General features: G+C 55.2%; 1 protein-coding gene across 4 annotated transcripts in view; it reads left to right on the forward strand.

The window, feature by feature from the left end:
• Window positions 1-26,572, forward strand: part of LOC116956246 (mitogen-activated protein kinase kinase kinase kinase 4-like) — a 168,652-nt gene that overhangs the window by 72,274 nt on the left and 69,806 nt on the right. For all 4 annotated transcript variants that reach the window (XM_032977684.2, XM_032977687.2, XM_032977685.2 and 1 more), the window contains exon 3: window positions 25,817-25,873. In XM_032977684.2, coding sequence (XP_032833575.2) covers window positions 25,817-25,873 — 57 coding nt within the window. The remainder of the gene's footprint in view (window positions 1-25,816; window positions 25,874-26,572) is intronic.

Raw genomic sequence — 26,572 nt, forward strand, 5'->3', positions numbered from 1 at the left:
GTGCGGGATGGATTGTCACATCGTGGGAGCGCGAGAGATGGCGACGGCTTAGAGAGACCATCAAGCAGTGGATAGATCACGACTTCTGATGATGGCTATGTATCGGTCTAATTATGAGGGCTAAACGAGTGTATTTATTATTAATCACTCGCGTAATAAAACACTACATCCAATGTTTCGCGCATCGATTGTCAGTGTAATTCATTTGCCCGATAAAACACTGTAATTAATGCAACCGTTATTTAATTACTTGATCATATTAAAACGTTAATTAATTGATTCGAAATCCGCGTGCAATGGAATTATTTGAGTCATCGTTACGGCGGTAACACACACATTGACCGATCTGTAAATCACGGAAATCGTCCACGGGGTTCGGGGGGTTATTTTTGTTATAGTATAATTACTGAAATGCGATTTTGAAATTGATCCGTTTGCTTCCACTAAATTCGTACGCTACAGAACACGGAGGGGAACGCACGATTTCCATTTTGTCAAATGGGAAAGCGGTGGCCACAACTCGTAAATGATTTTGGGGTCAGAACGCGCAAGTGACGTGACAACGGAGGGTGCACAGCAAGTAATTACATGTGAATTGACACTGACACACGTCAACTCCGGAACCTCTTTATTTTCGACGCAGCACCGAGGTCGCCGGTTCCGATTCAAACTCCCCCGGTTGCGGCAGTCGAAACGATGGTGCAAGCTTCTCAAATCCTACCCCGTCGACCCAGCAGTACGAACGGGTCCACCGCAGTTAGTCGATAGGCAGCTTGCATGTGGTGGGGTCAAGTGTGAGACACTGCTGCCTCCTTCCATCTGGCCAGAGTGAAGAGTAGGACAAAATATCTTCTATCCGGATGGACTCCCTGTGACCACCTTGCGATCCACTAACTGTGGTGGACAGTGGCCGGGTGGAGGTTAGAAACTTGCATCGTCGTTTCACCATTGCACCCCACGGCAGCTGTCTGAGAATCCGGACTTAATGAATGTGCCCCTCACCCAGAATCGAACCTTCAACCCGCGGCGAGCGTTACAGCTGGGCGGCGGTGAGCCCCGGGCGGTGGTGAGCCCCGGGCGGCGGTGAGCCCCGGGCGGCGGTGAGCCCCGGGCGGCGGTGAGCCCCGGGCGGCGGTGAGCCCCGGGCGGCGGTGAGCCACGTGCGGGGTCGGGCGTTCCGAAGTCGGACAAGATGGATTGACTTTTCGTCCGCGGAGTGGATTCGCGAGGTCTCCGAGTGTCTGAGCAGCAACGCTGCGAACTCCAAATATACAGCAGCAGGCGTCAGGGTCGGGATTGAACCCACGACTTCCTGCATACCAGGCGAGGGCGGTAACATCTCGCGGGAGGCCTCAACAGGACGCGCCTACGTGGGCTTTTCTTTCCATCAATATTTCATCGTTTGAATTATGCAGCGACGCGTTGGGGAATCCGTTGGGCCGCGGGTTTCTGTCGGCCGAGCGGCCGGCGTTGGAAGCGCGCACGCAAGGTGTGTTTACGTCGTGTTTCGGAAAGTTCCCCCGCAACCCACCCCCCATACCCCCTCCACCCCCTTGCTGCACAGTCCGCTGTTAACGGGGGGGGGGGGGGGTCAGCGCCGCGATCCGTGGGTCGCCGGCTCCGTCCCGCCCGCCACCGCCGTCGTTCGGCGCTGGAAGTTGAAACCACGCGGCGCTGCGTTTCTCTACCCCGGCGTGCACCGCGGCCGCCACCGTGGCAGCCTCTGCCCACGCGGGCGGTGTCAATAGCCGACGCCGCGGCTCGGTGGGGTAAAGTTGCCGGTGCGCCCAACTCTTCCACCGACAGCCAGGCCGGAGAGGAATCGTTGGCCGAAACAAACCGCCCTACAGGAGCGGTTGCTCGCCACGGCGGGCGAACAACCGCAGGGCCGCGCCTTTACCCTTCGCGAGATGGGGGGCCGGGGTGGGGGGGGAACGTCGTCGTGCAGTTGAGGCGGTTGTTGTGGGTGGGGCGGTGGTGGTGTTGGCGACGACGATGGTGGCGGTGTTGTCAGAGGGTTTCCGATCGCCGGCGGCCTGGCAGGTGCCACGGGGGGGGCTCGCGCGTTTGCAGAATCGTGCTCCCTCTCACGCTGCTTAATTCGTGACGTGATTAACGACGCTTCGTTATCGGTGACATTTCAATCGAATCGCCGCGTGCACGCGCGTGCACGAACAGACGTTCGCTAATGCAGGAGGATTTTGCTTATCCAGTAGTAGTGGCAGGTGGCTTCTGCAGGCGCCGTTTATCATTGCCGTCATCATCGGCCACGGTCCGTCCACTGCTGGATGAAGGCCTCCTCAAGCCCCCGTGATGCAAGAATCCGCGCAGGACCTGCACACGATCCGATTCCACTGCTCCATCTCCTTAGGTTGTCGTCAATCCCGTATGCGTGCTGTCCATTGGCTGCCACTCGCGTCACCGCTACTCCCTTCGGCCATCGGCCCATCACCCCTTCAAGCTACGACATGCCCTGCCTTTATAAGCACGGCAGAATGCGCGTGACGGGTTGGGCAGAGCGAGCGACACACGCCCAAGAGACTCGGCGGTGCCCTCGGGACAGGGAGGATGCTCGCGCGCGCGCGTTCTCAAATCCGCCGCCTCATCTTCCTCTGCCTCTCGACGTCATTCTCAAAAGCGCAACTTTTAACCTGTGGTTTTTTTTTGTTGCTCAGATTCGTCGTCGCCGTCGACCGTGCGTCGCAAGCCCGTGCGTGTGCATCTTGCCCCACGTGACTTTTGTTTGCGCATCCCTCTGTCGATCCACCGCTGGGAAGAAGGGCTTCCCACCCCGTCTAAGGGGTCAGCCTTTTGTCCTGAAGAGAAGGGCCATTGCCCGAAAACGTCGTCCTGTTGTAAATACGTCTCCTCTTAAGGGCCGCACACGGTGCCTCTGTTGCGCGTATTTTAGAGGGAGCGCACACAAGCTGTATTGTTCGTATGTGTACCGTATGCACGTTGAACTTCTTTCGCGCCGTACGTAGCCAACCGTGCTCATTGGAGGTGCGGTACGTTGAGTTTGTTTTGATTGGTGAGGGTTTGGTAACGGCGCGGTTATGGGAGGGCGTAGGTCGGGAACCAGAATCGATTCCGATACCGCTCGCCACCGATGTTAGCCGTGGCTGGGAATCAAAGGCACGTTTTGGGGTTTCACTGACGATGAGCTCCCCACTCTACCCCCACCCCCATCCCCGCCACAGGTCCTGTTAGCGAACGCCTATTGAGCTCTGGGGCTGTGCAGATCGAGTGGCTTGCGTGTGCCCGCGAGGCCCCGTCTTCCGTTTGTCACTCCAGGGTCGATTTTTGTTGCACGTGTTTATTTTTCCGGCAGCCGTGTACCGGTACGCCTGTAACCAACCGTGACCCTGGAATGTGACCGATCTCGTCAGGTCGAGTGCAGCGAAGCCGGTTTGAGCCCGGGCACGCCGCTGGGGTTGAGTAGCGCCGGACGTTGCAGACGACAACGACGACGCGTGGGACTCCGGAATCGCAATATTTATTTATGCTGTTGGAGGAATCCGATGAGCTGTAAAGTTTTTTTTTAGTTTCCCCCCGCAGATGTCCAGTACTTCACAGATGTCCAGTACTTCACAGATGTCCAAAGAAGATGTCCAGTACTTCAGAAGATGTCCAGTACTTCACAGATGTCCAGTGCTTCACAGATTGTCCAGTACTTCACAGATGGTCCAGTACTTCAGAAGATGTCCAGTACTTCACAGATGTCCAGTACTTCACAGATGTTCCAGTACTTCAGAAGATGTCCAGTACTTCACAGATGTCCAGTACTTCACAGATGTCCAGTACTTTACAGATGTCCAGTACTTCACAGATGTCCAAAGAAGATGTCCAGTACTTCAGAAGATGTCCAGTACTTTACAGATGGTCCAGTACTTCACAGATGTCCAGTACTTCACAGATGTCCAGTACTTCACAGATGGTCCAGTACTTCACAGATGGTCCAGTACTTCACAGATGTCCAGTACTTCACAGATGTCCAGTACTTCACAGATGGTCCAGTACTTCACAGATGGTCCAGTACTTCACAGATGTCCAGTACTTCACAGATGTCCAGTACTTCACAGATGTCCAGTACTTCACAGATGTCCAGTACTTCACAGATGTCCAGTACTTCACAGATGTCCAGTACTTCACAGATGGTACAGTACTTCACAGATGGTCCAGTACTTCACAGATGGTCCAGTACTTCACAGATGTCCAGTACTTCACAGATGTCCAGTACTTCACAGATGTCCAGTACTTCACAGATGTCCAGTACTTCACAGATGGTCCACTTCTTGGGATACTCTTCTGGAACTGCTCCCTGCAGGGCCGTCCTTTGGGGGGTGTGGGGGGGCTGACGTCTCCAAACTAAACCCGAACTATTACATCTAGCAGCGTGGCGTCGAAGCGTGGGGCCCACCCCCCCACCCCCCCATCCCCCCCAAAGCGCGGGGTCCAGGGCAGTCGCCCAGATTCGTCGTACCCCCAGGGGACGGCTCTGGATAGGGGTAGAGGTTGATGTAGTGATAGGGTAGGGGGTGGGGTAGTTGTAGGGGTAAGTGGTAAGTAGTCAGGGTGGTGATAGTGGCTGGGCCATCCATGGGGGGTGGGGGGGGGGGGCAGAGAGGTGCCGCCGTACAGCGCGGGCAGTGGCGTCGGCACGGCCACGAAACTCTCGAGCGGTGGCGGGGGCAGCCGTTTTGTTTGCAGTTTCCCACGCAGATTACCGTCGAGAGCGCTGCTGCTGCAGCTGGACGGAGAGAGCTGGGGGGGGGGCCGGGGCGGTGGCAGAACCGGGCCCAGACCTGTCCCTTGATCGACCCATCCCTCTTCGGAATTTTTGTTTGCGGCTGGGTCTGCTCGACTCGAACGAAGAACGCCCGCGGCTTGTCACGGGCCGGGTCGGTCGGTCGGCCCGTGGCACCGTGCGGGACTCGTGATCCGGAGGTCTGCCGGTGCGATTCCAACTCGCCCCACCTCCCCCCCCCCCCCTGCGGCATACTCAATAGCGGGGTCTCCTCCAAGCTGCCTCAAGTGGAGGCACTGTCTGCCAGCAGTGGCCGTGAGCGAGCAGTTGCAGTGCTGCGCCTTTATCTTTTTTGTTGTTGTACGGCCGCCCCGGGCAGCTTGAGTATCGTCGGACGGAAATTTATATTTTATTTATTGTCATAGCCAAGCCGTGCTTTGTATGCAGGCACTCGGTTAAGGCGTTGCCGACTTAGGGGAAGCCCAGGACCGGTTCACATATTCGCCATCGTTATTGTTCGCGTGCGGGAATTGAACCCGGATGGCCGCGCTGACCACACCACTCCACCCACCGCTCCTCGCGCCGTTCCCCCGTACGAACTCAAACGCGCAGCTACGTGACTGACTGATACGCAAATTACACTTAATGACAGCCGCATCTGGGCGGCATAAAATATGCAGCATTTGCGTGTGACGCCTTGTCTATTTCGATAGATCATTTTCAAAACAATGAGGTCATGGAAAATGTGGAACGCAATTAGATCGCCACGCTGCTGTTAAATATGAAAGGGGAAAGCGGTGCGTGCGTATATATTCAGGTCAGCGTTAACATTTTCCCGAAAGGCACGCACAACCCTGTTGACCAAACGGGCGGGCGGAGGGGGGGGGTTGCTTCGTATGACACGGCCAAACAATCCTGAGAAACGAATTTGGGGTTGAACTACGTCGCGTTCCAAAGGCTCGATGCACACGGCCGTTGCATCTGCAGGTGGCCGCGTGCGCGTGGCCTGCTCCTGTCGATTCCAAACGTGTTGTACGGTGTGTACACTGAACACGGGGAATGCCTTTAAAAGTTGTGTAATCTCCTGCAGATGTAGATGCCACTGGTTCTTCACGTTCTGCAGATGTAGATGCCAATGGTTCTTCACGTTCTGCAGATGTAGATGCCACTGGTTCTTCACGTTCTGCAGATGTAGATGCCACTGGTTCTTCACGTTCTGCAGATGTAGATGACACTGGTTCTTCACGTTCTGCAGATGCAGATGCCAATGGTTCTTCACGTTCTGCAGATGTAGATGACACTGGTTCTTCACGTTCTGCAGATGTAGATGACACTGGTTTTTCACGTTCTGCATATGTAGATAACACTGGTTCTTCACGTTCTGCAGATGTAGATGCCACTGGTTCTTCACTTTCTGCAGATGTATATGCCATTCTATTGGGCGGCAGTTGAACTTAGGACTCTCAGTCCGAACAGACAAGTGGACATACCGACCAGGTTTGTTAGTATATCTGAAAGTCCGTAATTCGAATGTTCGTAAATAGAGGAGTTCCTGTGCAGCAAGTGGACTCATCGCCATCTGGTTCCGTCTGTACGGCAACGGTATTGCCCCCGCTCGCGCGTGCGTGGGGTTTCACCCACTTGTGTAAACGTCCTTTGGATCTCTCCCACGAGTGCGCGCCATCCACGCACACCCTGGCGGCATCGCTGCGATCCGCACCGCGTCTAAACTGCCGCCTTAACATTCAATGGTGGCATCATCTCCGCAAACTGTTGCCTCCTCCCCCCTGCCCGTGCCGTGCGAAAGAAGAATGCAGCACCCTCCTGAAAAATAGTCCCACGGCTCCCTGTGGATTTCCTGGATAAGTAAACTACTGTGAGCACACTCCTCCTCCTCTGTTCGACACGGTAGCCACGATCGTTTTTGCACCATTCCATCAGCTGTTGAGACAAGTGAACATCAGCAGATCCTCCGCCGTTTTTTCCTCCACACGTAAAGAAAATATATACATGTATTTATTCCGTCGGCCTGCTCGCGCTGCCGACCAGTTTCGAATCCAGCCGCCGCGTTTTAAACCGCAAACCGTCCTCTGCGACAATAGCACCGCCGGTGCCACGTCACCCGTGAAGAGACGCGCGACCGACAGAGCTTTAGAGTTTCCCCTGCGTATTTTTGAGAGCATTGCCCAAAGCGGGAGTGCCCTCTGAACGCATTGCGCTCGACGGCGATGGTGCAGGATGAACCCGCAACGCAATTTTGTACCCCAAAAAAAAAGAGCAAACGGTGCATAAACGGGACGACGCGACGCAGCCCTGGTCGGCGAAGTGAAGTTGCAAAAAACCCCGGTGACCCTGGGCTTCATCCCGGTGGGGTGGCACGCTTGACACGGGCCATTGTACGAGGAAACGGATGTCCAGCGTCTCCCGATGACGACCTGGTTGTGGGTGGTGGGTCGCCCATCAAAGCACGAGGCTTGCAGGATCTGTTGGGATTGGGTGCATTTCTGAGTGGTTTGGTCATAGGAAATGCCTGCGGTGTTATTATTTTCCCAATAAACTGGCATTCATGTCACCGTGTGTATGTGTATGACTGCGAACTGCTGGGCCACATCGTGGTGACTACGACAGTGCGGCGAGTAGGTCATTGTCCAATCTGTGTTACACATCGGCACGTCCGATTAGCATGGTTGGCCACGTACGGTGCGAAAGAAGTTCAAGATTAATACAGAGACATAGCAACATCGCCCCCCCCCCCCCCCCCACCTGCTGTGGAAGCCGCAGTTGGCTTTTAGGTCTACTCTTCCCATTTGGTCCCCTACCTCTGGGCGCCGCTCCAGTGCCCGCCACAACAGCCTGCCCTCCCCGCGGCACCCCGCGCGATGCGTCGCACCCATCACAGCCCCGCCGTCGTTATTTACGTTATTTACGTTATTTACATCGACGGAACGTCCTTCCCACGTTCTGGCGGGAACCTCCCCCGGTCGCTTAGCCCCCCCTCCCTCCCCCCCTATCCTCGTGTCAGATTCCTAGCATTCTATCCGCGTGGCGCTTAAATTCGGGCGGTCGGTAGCTTATTTTTTTTTTTCCCCCAGCCGACATTCGACAAAAAGGTCAACACCGACAGCAGTAGTCGTGGCCCTCGGTAATGCGCAGGGGTCAGGAACCCACGGCGCATGCGGCTCTTTAAAGGACTGCTTCGCGGCGTTACGCGTGAAGGACCCGCCGAAATATCGAAGTGTTTTTTTTTTCTTTCCCCAAACCGAATTCGGAAGAAAAAAAAAATCTCCCCCATTTACTCAGGTTGCTGTGCGACCCCGTGGTAATGCGGATATCGGTGCGACCTCGCGGACAGAAAGTCAAAAGTCGTGACGAAAGAATCACCGTTTTGGGATATCGCTGTGGGCTGCTGTTGTGTGGCGCAGCGTGTGTGCGTTATCTCTCCCTGTCCATCTCGTCTTCTGTTTCAAGGAATGCACGTGCTTCCTTCCCCCGATTACCCCCCCCACCACCCTCCTGCTCCTCCCTCCCTGTTTGGGCGAAGAAAAATAAAGTTGTGCTATTTTTACTCTTGGAAAATACCCCACCCCAACCAAACCCACGCAAGGCCCCGGTAGACTCTGGCCAATTCACAAGACTGTTCTCACCCACCTCCGGAGGGTCACCGTGTGAAAGTAAACTAAACTATAAACTGTTTTTGTTTTACCGGGTAAGGCCCTCTGAGCCATGATGAGCGTTTGAAAGTTTTACGGTTCAGTATCGCACGTCCGACAACTCGCCGGGACGATTGAGGTGCCAGCAGGCGTAGTATGTGTGAAGGGGTCGGGGGGACCTGTGAACGTCTGCAGAAAGTTACGGCGACCGGATTTATAAGACTCTCCGGAAAGTTAGACCTACCCCGAAATATGCGTTCTATCGGTTTACCGTATTCTCCGCACTCTCCGAAAACTTGGAAGCATCGCAAAGCTCTGTGATCCGTATCGATAACGTTACGCCAAATCTGGTTACGCACACGTACCCCTATCATGTGCAACCGAAATAAAGTGATAAGTTAAAATGGATTATAATGAGATCATTAGATCATGTAAGAAGATCATTACGAAATATATTGTAAGTGGAATCTATCTTTTGTTGGGTAACCCATTAATATGGATCATTGCAGTCACGAAAACTTCAAATCTAGAAAATAAGTTATCGGACGATGAAAAATGTAATCGGCTTCACCCTAATTGCCGTAAAGGGTAAAAGCCTGTGACATATTTTAATCATCTTGATACCGGCGAAAAGGGTCCCCCCCATAAGGTATCGGGCATAAATGCAAGCGCGCGGCTGCGTTTAAAGCGGGGAGGTGCTCAACTGAACTGCGCTTTTAGCGGCAAGCGAATTGTGTTCAAGATAACGGTGAAAGCAACCGAGCGTGAGAGACGGTCGCGTTCGTCAACAGAAACGCGCCCTAAGTTGCACCACCGTGCGTTCATACGCACACGGGGGCGCGGGGCGGTTAATCGGGCATGGTGCGTGTATCTGACGGTCGGACGCGCGACCTTGTGGTGTATAGGGTGGCCGTGAAGGTTACGATCCGCGATTAAAAGTAATCGTAGTTCGACGGCAGTATGGATTCGCGCGGCCTGAAAAGTTGCCAACCGCATCGCTTTATTTTCTCGGGACAAAGCGCGTGCCAAAAAAATAATCGGTGCGCCAAACTCCTGCGCCCACCGCTCCACCCCTGCGTAGTCAAAAGTGATTCCCCCCCGCCAAAATCCAAAGCGATCGACCATGGAGGGGTTGATTGGCCGAATCAACCCTCCCTCCGCCAACAAGGATTTGAACTCGCAGCCTGGCGATTGCGAGCGAGCACCCTCTTCGCGCTACCGCAGAGCCAGCCGGCCTGACCCTGCACCATTATACCCCTACTCAGTGGGCAAGCGCTACCCAGCTACTTGCCTATTAATCTGCAGGGATAAACAGCAGACGGTAGGGGCGGGGGTGGGTGTGTGTCTGGTGTGTGCTGGACGCTTTGGCTAAAGGCCCGTTGATCACTGTGACTCTATTAACCTGCGTAAGACAGCTTTAATGAAGCTTTGCCCCACAGATTGCAACCCCCCTCACCGCCCCCCCCCCCGCATCTGCACCTCCCCCCCCCTCCGGTGAATGTGCGGTTCTTGTGCAGGCTCCCTAAGCCGTGTGCACAGGGGACCCGCCGGTTACTGTCACTTGTTCGTTTGGTCGAAGAACTTCGTTGTGAGACTTGACGGATCCCTTAAGGCGGCGGCGGCGGTTCTGGTGGTTCTGGTGGTTGTGGTGGTTGTGGTGGTTGTGGTGGTGGCTGCGGTGGTGGTGGTGGCATGCGGCCCTGTCGTCAGTTTTAATGGGGGGAGGCTTTCACAACCAATATTATCCACACACATACCGGTTTGTGTCCAAGTGGTAACTAATTGCCGAGTGTTGTTTACGTGACGAACCTTGCTCAATTGGCCGCGTCGGGTTGGTGGCGGCGGGGTTTAAAGACGCATTTATATTTACGCGACCTAACCCCCCCCCCCAAAAAAACAAAAAAACCTTTATTACTGGTCCTCTGTTGTCTGTTTTCACGCGGGTGTCATCGTGTCACGAGATCCTCGGCGTTGGCAGCGCAGAGCGGTGGGAATGCGTGGGGGTGTGTGGGCTGCGATTGTCGGAAATGAGGAGGATGACGAGGAGGAGGAGGATGACGAGGAAGTGTCTTAAGTGGCTCGTAATTGGGACGGGAGTGTTCGCGCCAGGGCGGTGTCGTCATTAAGCGGCTTCCGAGCCGCCGCGGTCCCGCTCCCGGGTCTTGAACATTGCCCCTGGTGGCAGCGGGGGGGCCACGTGGCACCCATCGCACGTGGCCGCATCGTAACCGCCGTCGGGCGTCATCGTCACGCCACGATCATCTCTCCGCCGTTGGACGATGGAAAAACGTCGATTCGTACGCGTGCGATTCGGTGACGCGTCGTGCGTCGATTAGCAAAAGAACCGATGGCACTCAACAAATTGACGTAGCTTTGAAAAACTAACGTTTAGGCCTTTGCCATCCACTGTCGGATGAAGGCCTTGCCGCGTCGTGCCAGTCATCGGGGTGTTGTTTGACCATACTGCAACACGTTGGGCCACCTCGCTTTGCTTGAAGGGGTGGTGGGCCAGGACCCCAGGAACGGTTCTCACGTCACCCGCCGCCTGGAATCGAACTCGGGCGGCCGCGGTCGGAGGGCAGCGGGCACTAACCGCGGGCTCGATGCCTGGGCTGGGCAAAGCGCCCGGGGCGGAATGTTTTTTCTCGGGTTCGTCGCTCGGCTCGGTCGCCGATGAGTTTGCGGAGAGAATTGTGAAAGGGCTGCTGTTGTGCGTTTAATCAGGGCTGACTCAATCCCCTTCTCTCCCGCGTCTGTTTCCACTAATGAGTAGCAGCAACGCTCAGGGAAATACCACTGCGTCCCCCCCCCCCCCTTTCCTTCGATAAGTCTTGAGTCATTGTTTGATTTCGCCACGTTTTGTAATAATTTGATACTCTTCACGCCAGCTGAGGAAACAACTACCGTCCCCACCCACTGCATCGCGGCCGTCTGGAACGCTCTTCCTTCCGATATGAGGAACCCCACCGGGACTGTGCACTTTTAAATCATCATCTAGTTTGAAAAACTAATTTATTTAGAACTGCTTTTTTGTGTTTTGTTCGTTGCCCTCCCCCCCCCCCCCCCAGCACCTCCAATTAGCGCGATTGGCTACGTACGGTGCGAAATAATTTAAACATTCATATATACGTACATCTTGGCTCATGGGGGTCACGTGACGATACTTCACCACCCTGAGTCGGAGTGGGTTGGTGAAGGGGGTGGAGCACTCCGGACCTACTTGGGGTACCACTTGCCCACTCATGTTAGCAGTGGCCAGGAGACGAACTCGGGTAAAAAGGTTCATTGGCACGGTTTGCCAAAAGCGCCAACCCCACCGAGCTCCCTTCCCTCTTTAAATTGTGAAAGCATTTTTTTTTTTATGGTGGCAGCCGTATAAAGTTTAACGTTCTTTTGTTTTTGTTTTGCTCCTCGTTGCACAACAGCCATTGCAGTGCGTTAAGTTTCGTTGAAAGTCGTAAGAAACAAACACACAAACACTAATCAGTTAACACAAAGGTTCTGCCAAGTAAAGTTTAAATAACAAACAGGTTCCAAGCTTTCGGCTCGACGCAGCTGCGGCAGGAATGCTCCTCGCTGCAGGGTTCTGGCCCTTATTTAGCGTTCGCTCAGACAATTGTGGACAAACAGCCCCGCGCGGCGTGAGGTGTAGAGGGCCTTCATCCAGCAGCGGATTGAGAGCGGCCTGTAGATTATTATTTTATCTCGTCTCAATCATCTCGGGCCTTCCCGTAAACCACTCGACGTCCGTGTGGCCACCCCCAACTCGAGATCTCTCCCCGCCCACTTTGAGAACAGACGCTGCTCCGTACAGCAGCATCGGGTCCCCCCCTCCCCGTCCGTGTAGCCTCATCCTCCCGATCCTCCTCTCTCCTGACCCTTTGCTCCGGGTTTCCATTTTTTTTTTGCTTTTCCCAAGTACATCACATTCTTGACATCACAACTCCCCCTTCCCTTGGTGGAGCGCCCGACGGGTAAACCGTTGCTAGTTGCCGTCATTTTAAGAGAACGCACGGGCGCGCAAAGTGCGACGGAACGCACGCTCAAAGCCCTGCTGGTTATGTTTTTATTTGTTTGCCAGCGGAATTTGAACCAGGCTTTGTGCTTTTTCAATGGCCGTACTCGTATTGCTTGTGATGATAATTTTTTGGTGGCCCGCGAAAGTTCTGACACCAACCACCACCCCTTGTAACGTTTGAACCTCCGTGCCCCTGCTGGGCATCCGTGGGAAAAAAATAATCTTTGTCCCTCATCTGATTCCTCCAGCATAAGTAAAGATTCCGAAAGCCTCGCTCGGGCGTGCGTGTGGGGGAGCGGTGGTGCAGCGGTATAGCGCGCTGCGCTATGATTCCCGCTGACGGCCAACACCAGTGAGGATTATTTGAACCGGTCCTAGGCCTCCCCTAGGTCGATTCAGCCTCAAACGAGCACCTGATGTGGTGTGTAAAAGTCGCCGGCCTTCATAGGTGCTCCTCACTAACGACACTTGCCCCAACAGTCTGTTAAGGTTACATGGCAGATCTTTGTCTTTGTGCGCGTGCTTGCTTGTCTCTTTGCGCCGATGCCTGCCCCGGTTTTGCCAGTTAAAACTAAAACGTCTTGCGATGCCAGGTTGGCAGTGCGCCGCCGCGTTGGCAGAAAGAATGAGAAAAAAATAAAAACCCGACGCCTTCCTAAAAAAAAATCACGGCTGAAAAATGAAAACCGATCGACGTTTTGGGCAACGTGCCTGAATATTAGTCTGAAATCTACCTATGTGCAGGGGCGGAGCCAGGATTTTCAGCCCGGGGTGACATTCAACAAATTTTAATTTCAAGAATGATTAGAGAGGTCAGGCTGTTGAACCAGACGCCATCGGTTGGCGACACACTCTGACAACGCAGTTGCACCGAGTCCGCCAGACCGAGTGTCGTACACTTATACGCAGAATGTTTCAGATTTTCGATTTTTTTCGGGGGTGACAATTGTCTACCCTGTCACCCCCCTGGCTCCGCCCCTGCCTATGTGCTTTTGGAGAAGAGTCATTTGGGCAGCGTTATTGGTGGACGCGTTGCGTTTTGGATATATTTCTGGGGTTTTTATTTTCGCAGAATCGTCTCGGGAAATCTGTAAGTCTCCCGTCCGTATGAATATTGAAAAAAAGTAATTCAACGGGAGCCAGCTTACGCGAGAGGACACTTTTTCTTCACAGTTGGTATCCTGTTCGTGCAGTCGTTGAGATTTGCACCTCCGATTAGCACGGTTGGCTACGTACGGTGCGAAAGAAGTTCAGCCTACACACACACACACATGCATGCGTCCTTTAACTCGGCCATTTCTCCTCCGACCTTGTATATTCCTTTTTCTCAATTTGCTGACCCAGGTCACGATTGCAAATGAGGCTCCTCGTATACTAGTCTCACAAGTTTCTTGCCTGGTTCGACAAAAATCAACTTGACTCCCCGGCACATTAAAAGACCTGGTCACATCTGTTTTCTGGACCTGATTGACAAAGTGTCTGTCGATGATTGATTATTAATCATTCTTAACAGTCATCACTAAACCGGTTTGTAATATTTATTTTGGATCGCTACAGTTACGCGCCAACACCATGACAATTTTCACCCTCCCCGTAATATTTTTATTGCGAAATTGTCTGGCGCATAACCGCCTCTTACGCTTAAAAAAACCACACGCGCGCACACACATGCGCGCGTACGGGCTCGCGCGCACGCCTATAATGTATTTGTAACGCCCGGATAAGCCGCCAAGCAGGTCTTGTAAACTGAACAAGCAAAAACACTAAAACGAAACGATTTTTATTTTACCAAGTATGGCCCCACTGAGCTACATAGCCCTTTGTCACAAGCGGACCTGGCCATCACCAAATGATAGCTCAATGGAGTGGCTCGTCACTGGGAACTTTATAGCAGCCAAATACCCTGTTACTTTATTTCCCATCTCTTTCGGGGTGACGGTTTCACATGCCGCCAGCGGTGACGTGATCTGTAACTGCAGGGAAGCCCCTTCACCTCATGTTACCACCACCACCACCACCACTCCTCCATGCTGAGTCAACGCCGCCGCCGGAAAGCGTAGTACTGGGTGTTTCAAAAAATTTGTGTTAACACTTGCATGGGACTCGTTTTTAACGGGGCAATAACTTGATAACAAATGTGTGACGTTAATAGCTTCGCAAAAATCAAAGGGTCTTCACTTGTTCGCCATCATTGTCAACGCACGCCTGGAATCTTCTCCAGGCCTGGAATCCTTCTCCAGGCCTGGAATCTTCTCCAGGCCTGGAATCTTCTCCAGGCCTGGAATCCTTCTCCAGGCCTGGAATCTTCTCCAGGCCTGGAATCTTCTCCAGGCCTGGAATCTTCTCCAGGCCTGGAATCTTCTCCAGGCCTGGAATCTTCTCCAGGCCTGGAATCCTTCTCCAGGCCTGGAATCCTTCTCCAGGCCTGGAATCTTCTCCAGGCGTGCGTTGAGCCCGGAAGCGCACTTCTTGTGGTATTGTAAAAAAGAAAAAAAATCGGAAGTTTTTAAAACATTTTTTTTTTTAAAGCACCCTTGTGTTACATCATCGGCGTTCGCGTAACCCTGCTTCCGGCGGGTTTGTGCGAGCGCGGGAGTGGCACGCGGGGGCCCGGGTTTGCCACCTCCTGAGGTGTGCGAACCACGGGATGTCACCTGGGAGGAGAACGGTGTCTCGCAACATCGGCAAGAGCTACGTGCAAACGTGCTCGTCTCTCCAGTGGTGGCGCATTATCATCGTTTATTTTTAACGCAGCTGACAAAATTCACCCGTCGCTGATGTTCACGGGTGACTGGGAATTGTACTCGGGTGGCCGGATTGACGAACATTTTTTTTTACATCTTCATGAAGTATGGAATTGTAGTGGCAGTTGACGGCCACGGCGTCCCGTAATCGCGGTGTGTGCTGAACATGATGGAATGCACGCGCGAGCGGTGAATAACGATTGCGTTCTTAAAAATGGAACAAGTAAATGCTTTTGCTCCTGGTATGTTTGAAATGTGTCGCCTCGGAGCGTTAAGACCGTTGGAATATGTAAATAATGAATAAACGGAAGAGCCACGTATAACTCCTCCGCTTAAAAAACAACCCAAGTAAACAGTTTTAGTCGATCGGTGGCTGTCACAACCGGTGTACCGGGACTGCCACCGCTGCGGGCACAGTTCCAGGCACGCCGCGGTGTTTTCGGGAATGATTGGAAAGAACTTCGACTTGGGCGCACAACGAGCAGTTCTAAAGAAATTAGTTTTCAATCTAGATTTAAAGGTTTATAGCTCCTAGTGGCTTCCTAATATCGGAAGGAAGAGCATTCCAGACGGCCGCAAAAACAAGACGTGCTCTCCGTGGAGTTCAGTTGCCGATCCAGCCCCCTCAACCTCCCCCCCCCCACCCCTTCCCGTGTTGCGGGGGGGTGTGGTGGAGGGATGCCCAAGTGCGGCAGCGGACAGCCACCGTCCGTCAGCCCCCCACCGCCGGTCCCGCTCGGCTTCCCTCGGGTAGAGGACGCTGCATTTTGGCAAGCGGTTGCTGCCGCGCAGACCCGGACCGTTTGCCGCGGAATGGGACAAGAAGGGGGTTGAGAGGCGCGCTGCTGTTTTGTTGTGGGCCACCTTTTTTTGCCCGCCGGCGTTTGTTTGGGCGGAGCAAACCTTGGGACGATTTCAAGTCTCCGAGTCTCATCGCCCGAGCCGGGGCCTATGAAACAGATTCTTAGCAAGCGATTTGACAGTTTTCCCCTGGGCGCGGCCGAACGAATAAATCGTGGCATAGACGTCCCGATCGGGTGGCGCTGTGGGTTGCCTTGTTCCGTACTTGGTGGCAATTTGTGTTTCGCGCTGTTGGGCTGAAAATCGTGGAAAGGTGGTATGTTCGTGAAGTTGATATACTTCCCCGAATACTAATTGAGTGATCGTGGAGGTGCATCAGGTGTGGGCACGTTCGGGCATGAACCCGTAGGTAGGCGCGGTGTCGCCAAGCAGTCGCGGCACATTATTTAATTTGTATTACCATGACTCTACGCTTGTTTGCCCAGGAAAGGCCTTCGCCATGGCTCAAGGCTCTCGTTTTGTTCAGCAGAGGGCTCCTGCCAAGCGTCCGCAGTAGACGATCGCCATTGCCCACGTGTGTGCGATCCCAATCGGGCAACATTTTGTAGGTCATCTTTTGGCTTGTTTTTTTTTTATATTTTGGCCAGCGCCGGTGACAATTGCGCTCGTTGTTGTTTTTTTTGCTTGCTTCCCACGGGAGGAAAGTCGGAGAACGCAGGAGGGAAAGCCGTGCTGAGCCAGGTGGGCAGAGAGCAAGAGAACTTACAAACTCCACAGCAAGGCAACCCGAGCCGACAAATCCAACCGGGCGCTTGCAACTCCAAGGCACGGGCGTTACTATTGCGTCAGCCGTCACCCTGCCGCCCACGAGTGGCGTTGCAGTGCAGATCGATTTATTCCGCTTGCCGCTGGCAGGGCTTCGCCACACGTTGCTTAATCCGGCGTCGCTTGTGGGCGCACGAAGGCGGCCATGACTCGGTGACTCGCGCTTGGTGGGCAGGGTTTCGTGGATGGGGTGGGGTACGGAGGATTCTGCCAACGATGGTAACAATGATAACGACGGTCATCATCACAATATGCAAAGTCCGTTCCTCACGTGTTGCAGGGCCGTCCCCGTCAAGCTCTTCCCAGATGTTTCCGCGACGGCTTTCGCGCCCTGCGCCTTTCAGCTTTTCGTCTCCTCTGCCAGGGTCTCGAGCATCATTTCGCCAGGTGGCGTTCTTTGTGGTGGTTCCCTTGCTGTGTCAACCAAAATAAACAAGTTGTTCTTTTTTTGATGTTACCAGGTAAAGTCCACTTAACTACGAAGTGCTTTTTCAGAAACGACCTGGCCACAAAATTATAGCTCAACGAAGTGGGCTTATCATCACGTGGAAATGTCTAGGAGCCAAATACTCTTAAGCACGTGACGTTGATACTAAACGTGGAGGGAAAAACCGGAGGACCCGGTGGGAAAAAAACCACACGACCACGGGGGGGGGGGGAGAGACACACAAACTCCAAATGTACAGCAGCAGGCGTCAGGGTCGGGATCAAACCCACGACCTCCTGCATACCAGGCGAGAGAGAGAACTTTTTGCCACCGGCGGCGCCCTGTCGTACCTTGTAAAACTCCCGGCCCGCATTCGCGTGGCCAATGGAGCGGTCGGAATGCAACGCTTGGGACGATCTTCCCCCATCGGTGGCGGTGGTGGAGACGTCGGCTCATTTTTAGCAACAGTAAAAAAAACGAATTGGGATGTTTACTACGGCGGGGTCACCGACTTCAGAATATTTATTTATTCCCGGAGGAATCCCGACGAGCTGTGAAGCTCTTTTTCACGGACTTGAGTCGAAGCGTGCCGGCGGGCACCCATGGAAAACCAGATGGTGAACTGGACTCCCGTTTTTCGAATTGCGTGCAAAATGTAATATTTCAAGAGCCGCAATACTTGAGAGAATTCCGGAGACGGTGGTCCTGAATAAGTAACGATCATGACGCGACGCTGTTCCCTAAAGAGCAGCACGCGGCTCCATCGCCCCGCTGCCCGCTAATCCCTCTGAGTCTGTGTAATCAAGCAGTCAAGCAGGGGACGACCACTGTTACGACCACGGCCGTAGGGCAGATGGCAGCGTCTGATAATTAAGAGGCTCTCTCACCTTAATTCTTCACCCCCACCTCCCACCTCCACACACACACAGACACACAGACAAAGATTCCCCGGATAGCCTTTTACAGACTGTTGGGGCAAGTGCCGTTAGCGAGGGCACGTGTGAAGGCCGGCACGACACATGGGAGATGTCGGTCGCCAGCACCACGCCCGACCGAATTGGTCTCCCCAGTGTTTACACGCCTGTGGGTCGTACTCGTTAGTTGGCCGCGCATCTCACCGGGGCCTTGCCGGATTGAGATGAAGCCCCCCCCCCCCCCCCCCCCCCCCCGGAGCCTGCGAGACCTTGCCTCCTTGTGACTCTGCGCATCTACACGTATATATTTTGGCCACCACGACATATCCATGGCGACGATAATTAGCTCGTTGTTATGCGTGTTGGCGGCCGCTCGCCTCTGTGTGCGGGAAGCAGGGATGAGCGCCCAAATGCCGCTTGAGTTCATCAGGGCACTGCTTTGCCCCTGATGATGTCCCACCACCCGTTCCGCCGCCATTCCCCTAATACCCATCGCCCCGCTGCCCACTAATCCCTCTGGGTTTGTGCAGTCAAGCAGTCGAGCAGGGGGCTACCGCTGTTATGACCACAGCCGTAGGGCAGATGGCAGCGTCTGATAAGAGGCTCTCTCACCTTACTTCTTAACCCCCACCTCTTACCCTCCACACACAGACCAACATCCCCCCCAGGTAGCCTTTTAACAGACCGTTGGGGCAAGTGCAGTTGACGAGCACGTTTTGAAGGCCGGCACGACACATGGAAGATGTGGGTCGCCAGCACCACGCCCGACCGAATTGGTCTCCCCAGTGTTTACACGCCGCGCCCAGTGCTCGTTTGAGGCTGAGTCAATCTAGGAGATGCCCAGGACTGGTTCGGATATTCGCCGCTGTTGTAGGTCGTGAGCGGGAATTGTAACTCGATTAATCCACTCTGTTCGCTCTTGTCATGCTCGCTGTGCTTCAGAGGAGGGCAAGCTCTCATGTGTGTGGGGCGACAATTGATTTCTGTTTCCTGAAGCAAAATTTATTTAATTAATTTTGTATTATTGCAATGACACTTTGAATATCCGAAGAGCAACCTACTTTCGCTGCTACTAGATACGCTCGAGTTCCGAATGGACACTTAATCTCAAGACGCAATGATTGGACCAACGGTTGTAGTTTTGGGGAGGAGCAGGAGGAAGACGATGACGACGACGATTATTATAAGCATGTAATAATGTGAACAGATTGGTGTTTTTTTCCCGATCGGGCAGCCTGTCTAATCCCAGATTAAGTGTGGAGCTATCCCGCCCGACTGTAATCTGCTTGATTGGTGAAAAATCTACATTTACAGCTCGGTGAGGATTTGTGTCGCTGTTTAAGCCTGTGGCCGGAGTTCCTGCATAGGATTGTGTGCGCGCGTGGATGCGTGCGTGTGTGCGTTCGTGCGTGTGTGCGTTCGTGCGTGTGTACGTTCGTGCATTCGTACATTGGTGCAGCGATCGCGAGGAGGAGGAGGGTGGGGGCATGGCTGCACGGGTGGCTCACTGGCGACTATTGTCGGTGCCTCGCAGCAAGAACGACCGCCTGCCGTCGATTCCCGACGCGGGCGCCTTCCGCCGGCGAGCCCGCGTGCCTTTCTGCGTCGATGCGGGCGGTGCGTTCGGTCGCGGCTCCCCACGTGGCCACGGAACGTGGGCAGGGGAGGCTTTTTGAGGCCGGCCCCGAGCGCCCGCCCCGTGCCCCACCTGAGCGACCTCGACCGCGAGGGAACGGCGGCACGGGCGGTGGCGCGGCGGTCTCGTCGCTTGTGCCTCGCAGTACGGGGCGACCCCCTGCCGGGATGCACTGCTGGTTCGGCCACCGAGCCATGCAGAGGTGTTTGCACGTTCTCTCTCTCTCTGTCTCCACCCCTCTGTTCCCGCACGAGTTTTCCCCCTGGGTCCGCTGGTTTCCTCGGGACAGTAAAAGAAACGAGAGAAAAAAAACCCTCCACGTACTGCGCAACACCTCTCGCGAGTCGTGCGCCTGCACGGGGCCGGCCGGGCGGGCGGAGGGCGGCCCCCCGAGGCTTTGCCGCTTGTTGCGGAGGTTTGCGGTTCGAGCCCCAAGGTCCCACCCCTGGTTAATACCGCGGGGGTGGGGGGGGGGGCACTAAACCCCTGGTTAATACTGCGGCGTCTACTCCGTGGCGGACGTTGAAGATCCCGTGTGACGTTGTTTGACGAGCGAGTTAGGCGGACATTGCGTGCCAGCTTCTTTGGTCCGAGTTTTACAAAATTATTAATTTTACACATCGGCTATTGGGGGGGCGGGGGGGGGGCGCGGAGGGGGCACCACAAAGCTGCATCGGCTCCAATGCTACTACGACGACAGCACTGCAAGACTGCGTCCGTGAAACGTCGCGAAACTTCTGTGTGTGCGCCAGCCTTGGGGGTGGCACCAACACCTGTCCAGACCCCCCCCCCCCCGCTGCACGGCTTCCGAGATGCGACAAGATGGGGGGGCGCCCTGCAGCCGGTCCAGTCATCGGGGTGCGCTCGCCTAAGTCGGCCGTGACCTCGCACGGGGATCCCGGCCGCGGCGCCGGACACGAGAACTCCTCGTGGCAACACCGTCCTGGTTCGATTCCCCCGACTCGGGAGCCCTTCTCTGTCGAGTTTTTTTTTATTGTTCTAACTCTCCCACCCATATTCCACTCCCCCCCCCCCACCGCGCGCCCCCATTCCTCCGGCTTCCTCCCACAGCCAAAAACATCCCAATGCGCGGATAGATAATTACCGGTTAAAATGTACTCGTTGGGATTGTGCACGGCAACAACAGCAGCATCACAACAGCGCCCTCCCACTAGTCCCACTCGACTACCAAGAACTGCTGGTGGGAGAGCCTTCCCGGCGAGAGAGACGAGGGAGTCTTCAGACTCGACGACGAGGCGGCGATATTGCCGGGGCGAGCACCGCGGAGTGACAACGAAAGACCGAGAGCCGCGGGGGGGCGGGGGGGGGGGTTGCAAGGTCACGTCGCTGTCAAGCCGTATGCCGGTGCGGTCTGTCCGCGGTGGCGCGCCGGTGGGGGGTGGGGGGTGGGAACGGCGACGTGCCGGAGTGGCCCGAGCCCTCGACCACAACTCACGCTCGCGTCACGCTTTTGGCGCGATCTAGCGGTTGGGAGGGTGGCGGCGGTGGTAGCCGTGGTGGGGGGGGGCGGCTGTGGTGGGGGCGGCTGTGGTGGTGGTGGCCGTGGTGGCTGTGGCGGCGGTGGTAGCCGAGGTGGGGGCGGTGGTGGTGGCCGTGGTAGCCGTGGTGGTGGTGGCCGTGGTAGCCGTGGTGGTGGTGGCCGTGGTGGTGGTGGCCGTGGTGGTGGTGGCCGTGGTGGGGGGGGGCGGCTGTTGTGGGGGCGGCTGTGGTGGTGGTGGCCGTGGTGGCCGTGGCCGCTGTGGTAGCCGTGGGGGCGGCGGTGGTGGTGGTGGCCGTGGTGGCCGTGGTGGCCGTGGTGGCCGTGGTAGCCGTGGGGGCGGCGGTGGTGGCCGTGGTGGCCGTGGGGGCGGCGGTGGCAGTGGCCGTAGTGGAGGCGGCGGTGGTGCTCATGGTGGCAGCGAGTGTGGTGGTGGTGTGGTGGTGACGACGGCGGTGACAGGGCGAGCGAGTTTGAGACAAGTGTGTGCGAGTGTCCCGTAAATTTTATTTTTAAATAAATAAATTCCTGACTTGACAGAAACTTTAGTAGCGGAGTCAGAGACTGGCACAACACTGCCATTGTTATTGCGGACAGGGCCTATCCCTACCCCTCTGTAGTAGCTTCTGCCAAAGCAGTCCTAATTAACAGCTGCCCTGGGTGAAACTGCACACAAGACGCTCTTTATGGTCGGGATTATTCACTCTGCGTGAGTGTGAGTGTGTGAGGGATTGCGTCGGTGGCTGTGGGAAGGCGTGGGCTGGAGAATGGTGGTGTTGAATCGGGGATAGGGGGGAGATGGCGGGCGGGCGGACGGGGAGACTGGACGGAGAAGGAGGCCGTGGGCTGGGGGGCGGCGGCACGGTGATGACAGCGAGGAGTCTTGAGTGTCGCGTTTCATTCCCAGCTGTTGTTGACCGAGTCGAATCGTGCGGCTCCTGCCGAAGCAGCGGCAGCCGTCCAACCCCCCCCCTCTCTCCTCCTCCACCGCTGATGGGAGACGGCCAGATGCAGTCGGGGTGTGTGTGACGGATGGTGTGCGTTTTGTGTGTGCGCGTGCGCGCGGCAGTTCTGAGCAGATGTATGCGTGTGGGTGTGTGTCTTTGTGCGGGAGTTGTAGTGTAGCGGTTAGCACGATGTGCTACAAACCCGGCGACCCGAGTTTTATTCCCGCTCACGGCCACCAACACCGGTGACGATTATCTGAACCGGTCCTGGGCCTCCCCTAGGTAGACTCGGCCTCAAATGAGTACCTGGTGCGGTGTGTAAACATCGCCACTGGGGAGACAAAGGCGGCCGGGCATGGTGCTTGCCACCCATCCCCTCGTGTGCCGTGCCGGCCTTCATATAGTGCTACTCGCTAACAGCACTTGCCCCAAAAGTCTGTTGAGGCTATAGGGGGGATCTTCGTCTTTGTGTGTGCGTGTTTGTGGAGACACGTGCACACGTGCACACGGCACCACACCACCACGCTGGCCATCCAATTACGCAAGTTGCCAACCCACTGATTGAATCAGTGTTGATTTACTCCGGCTGGTTTCATCTCCACCCTCTCCCCCTTCCCTCGCCTCCCTCCAACCTCCCCCATCCTCCACCCCATTCCTTCAGCCGCCCTCTCTGGACGCTCGGTGCCAGTCCGTAAAAAAAAAATCTGTGGCAGTAATCAATCGGCCAACCCCCCCCCCGCCCCAGAGGGTTGATCACCGTGAAAGGCCGCGCGCACTTAACCAGAGTTCAGCGCTGCGCCCTTCCCAGCGCCGTGGCTACCTTTGGCAGACGTTGAATGATAACCCCGTGCCCCAGCCTCGTCAACGAGGCCAGACTCATCTGCAGTCTGCGCCAGCCAAACTTTGCGCGGCGGAATCCGGGCCAGCCGAAGGTCACCCCTCTGAGAGAATTTGAATTTATGTGCTCGCGTAATGGGACGACGGCGAGGAGCATTAATTCACGCTTTTATAAATCATTGTTTCCCCTTCGAGTGGCCGCTTCTCCGTCGGTGCACGCGTGCTCCTTACACGGCTGTTCACGCGCGCGCTCCCCGCGCGGTTGCTCGCTCGCGCGGTTGTTCACGCGTGCGCGAGACGTGGAGGGTCGCGAAACGACGTGCGGTACGTACCGAAAAACGCCCGGCCAGATAAGCGAGATGCAACAAAGAGGAAATGCCGAGCTGTCTCCCGCACTGGGTGGAGGTGGGGGGGGCGCACCCGTGATATAATCTCTCTCTCTTGTGGTGGAGCTGGGGTGCAAGCACGACCACCCATCACACACCAGCGCCACCCACCGCCGCCTCTGACTGCGCCGTGATTTACGACATCGCCGCCAACAGCGGCCGCGTGCGTCGCCCGCCGCTGGCCCCCCCGTCGTAGGCCGTCGTGTTGATGCGTGACAGATGACGGCGTTTACGGCCGAGCTGCCGCGATCGATGCCGGAGTAGAGCCGCAAATTTAATTCGCGAGAGAGACACCGTCTCCCCCCCCCGTCCTCACCGTCGCCCTTCCACATTCTTTTTTTGTTTGCTGGCGCACGGCGCCGTAACTTCACGCACCGGGTTTCCTTGTGCTCTTCCACGCGTGGGGTTCCTGTTGGCGAATGCAGCGTTAAAGTGTGGGATTTGTCGTGAATCGAACCCAGTTCCCGTCTTGCCGGTGGGTTCGCGAGCGTTGGCACGTCTCCCCTTGACCTTTAACCCGGTGATCCCCAACCGTAGTTCCGCCAACCGTGTGTGCGTGGGCCTCGGCGCAGTTGAGCCACCTGCACCCACCACCACCTTGGTTAAGCCGCGCCGCCTGTACGACTTACCCCCGCCGCAAGTCGTGCGGGTCCCGGCCCACGCGGAGCCACCTAGGTTATCCTGAGACCGTGCCGGTGACTCCCGTGTGCATAACGACTTCCAGCCGTGCCGGTGCCGGCGGCGGCGTTGGTGTTGACGGGGATTCCGCTGGTATTGCGTGCGTGCTTGGGGTTCGGGCTGAATGCCAGGATGAGAGTGAGGGAGACCGAACAGAGACACTGTACAAGATGCACGCGGCGTATGGGAGGGCATCGGCGGGGTGCCGTCGCTTCCACTGTTACCGCTGCTGTTGAGCTGACAAGAGAGATTAGCTTCTGCAGTAATAATAATGTAGTATTCTTAGCTCTTTCGGTAAAGTCACGTTGAAGGGAAACAATAAAATAATAAAATATATATAAAACAATAAAAATTCTCACGACGTTTCGACCATAACACAAACGGTAGTCATCAGGTGTGAAAACCAACGGCAAGAAACATTTGAAAGAAGTGGCGGTTTTTATTTATTTATTCTTAAACCGTTTGCACCACGGGCAGCGATTTGGCAGTTTGTTTAGAAGAACGAGTCCATCTATGATCTGAAAAGAGAAGGGGGGAGACGAAAAATTAATGTATGCTGTCTGAAAGCCACTGTAAGCGTGAACAATCAATTAAGACCTGAAATGGTTTATCAAATCTTTCCAATGATTGCTAAGCCAGAATCCATCTTCTCAGTTGAAATTGTCTCTGTGCTTGTATATGTGGATAGCCTCATGAACGAATCTCTCATGGTAGCCAGATGGCTTACAAAGAACCTCTGTCTTGGAGAAGTCAACGTCATGTGAGCCTACTGAATTATAACAATGATCTGCCACGGCCGAGGTGTTGGTCCTACCGTGTTTAAGGTCTGCTTTGTGTTCACGAATGCGGTCCGAGACATGTCGTTTGGTTTCTCCAACTACTACCACAGAGGCAACTTAGTTTGTAGACACCAGGGTACTGTATGTCCGGAATCACATCTTTTACAGACGGAACCAGATCACGGATTTTATGTAATAATATAGTACATTTGGTGAAATCTGAATTCGAGCTACCGAGTTCAGATTTCACCAAAAATAGACGTTTGCTATTTTAATTCGACCGAAGAAGACGCACGTTTGGCGCGAGGTGTGGAGCGAGCGGTAGCTACGAACCCAGCGAGCCCCAAGTTCGATACCCGGTACCACGGTTCATAGCGTTAGCGACGACCGATATCCGAACCGGTCCTGCCGCCCGGCTTCGCCCAAACCGCACTGGCCAGCGTGTGCGGTGAAGTATGGTCAAGCAAGCTCCCGGTGACCCAATACGGTTATGGTGGAGGCCCCCATCCAGCAGCGGATTGGCAGAGGGCTGTAAGTTGAATTTATAAACGTTGCGTTTTTGGCGCGTTCGCAAAAGCTGTGAGCGAGAGCGACGCTCGGGGTGTTGGTTCTAATAATAATTCGAATGTAACGGTATGCGGCGTCATTCATGCTAATTACGTCTCACAACGCTGTTCATTAATTACATCCACAATCACATTCAGGGCAAAATCATATTTGTAGCAAATTATGAAGTCGGTGAAAACCCCGCAGAAAATGAGAATGGAATTAACAAATGAAGAGACGGTGTAAAAGCCATGCGCTATAAACAACAACAAAACGGGGTTATCGCGACATTTGTTAACCTGATTTTCTCGTGTCTCTCTGTGGCTCTGTGGCTATCCCCTCTCCTTCCCCCTCTGCCCCATCGCTCGTGTTTGATTGTGCAGGGTCGTCATGTCAAGACTGGGCAGCTGGCCGCGATTAAAGTCATGGATGTCACCGAGGTGAGGCCCAAGAAAGCTGAGACGAGTCGTCGTCATTGTCGTCGTCGTTATCGTCTTGATTGTCGTCGTCATTGTCGCCGTCATTGTCGTCGTCATTGTCATCGTCATTGTCATCGTCATCGTCGTCGTCGACATAGTCTTTCATAAAGCACTGAGAAAAGCTCCGGTCGCTAAGAGGCAATGTCGCCAATCGTCGTGATGTATGTTGAATTTCTTTAGCACCAGACGTAGCCAACCGTGCCAATCGGAGGCGATGTCCGACGTTCCGCTCCGCGTCCCGGGAAATCGTTTATGTGATTAAGCTCCCACCGGCGCACGGAGCGAGACGTCGGGACGTCGTCGTGCCGAACGGCACTCGGCGGCGAGACGCGGAGACAACCGCGTGGGAGAACAGCCATGTGCGGCACGACAAGCGAGCGCGCAGAGGGACCCGCTCAGCGAGTCTGATCAGGAGGTACTACAGACGTTCACTGTGCCGTGAATGTTCGATTCCCGAGCGGGGCCGACGGCGGCGGCGTGGCGATTCCCTTAAACCGTCACCTCCGGGACGACGTCTTCCGGGCGAGCTGGGAGATTTGAGTTCGATTCCCGAACGGGGTTGGAACCGCCGGGGGAAGTCCTTCGTTGTACTCTACTTGTACGCTTTCCCCGCCCGCCCCGCGCCGACACCCGACGGGCCACCGACCGGCGTGGTGAAGT

Source organism: Petromyzon marinus, chromosome 64 (assembly GCF_048934315.1).
Source record: "Petromyzon marinus isolate PM22_M1 ecotype Great Lakes invasive population chromosome 64, UKy_Petmar_22M1.pri1.0, whole genome shotgun sequence".
Taxonomy (NCBI): Eukaryota; Metazoa; Chordata; class Hyperoartia; order Petromyzontiformes; family Petromyzontidae; genus Petromyzon; species Petromyzon marinus.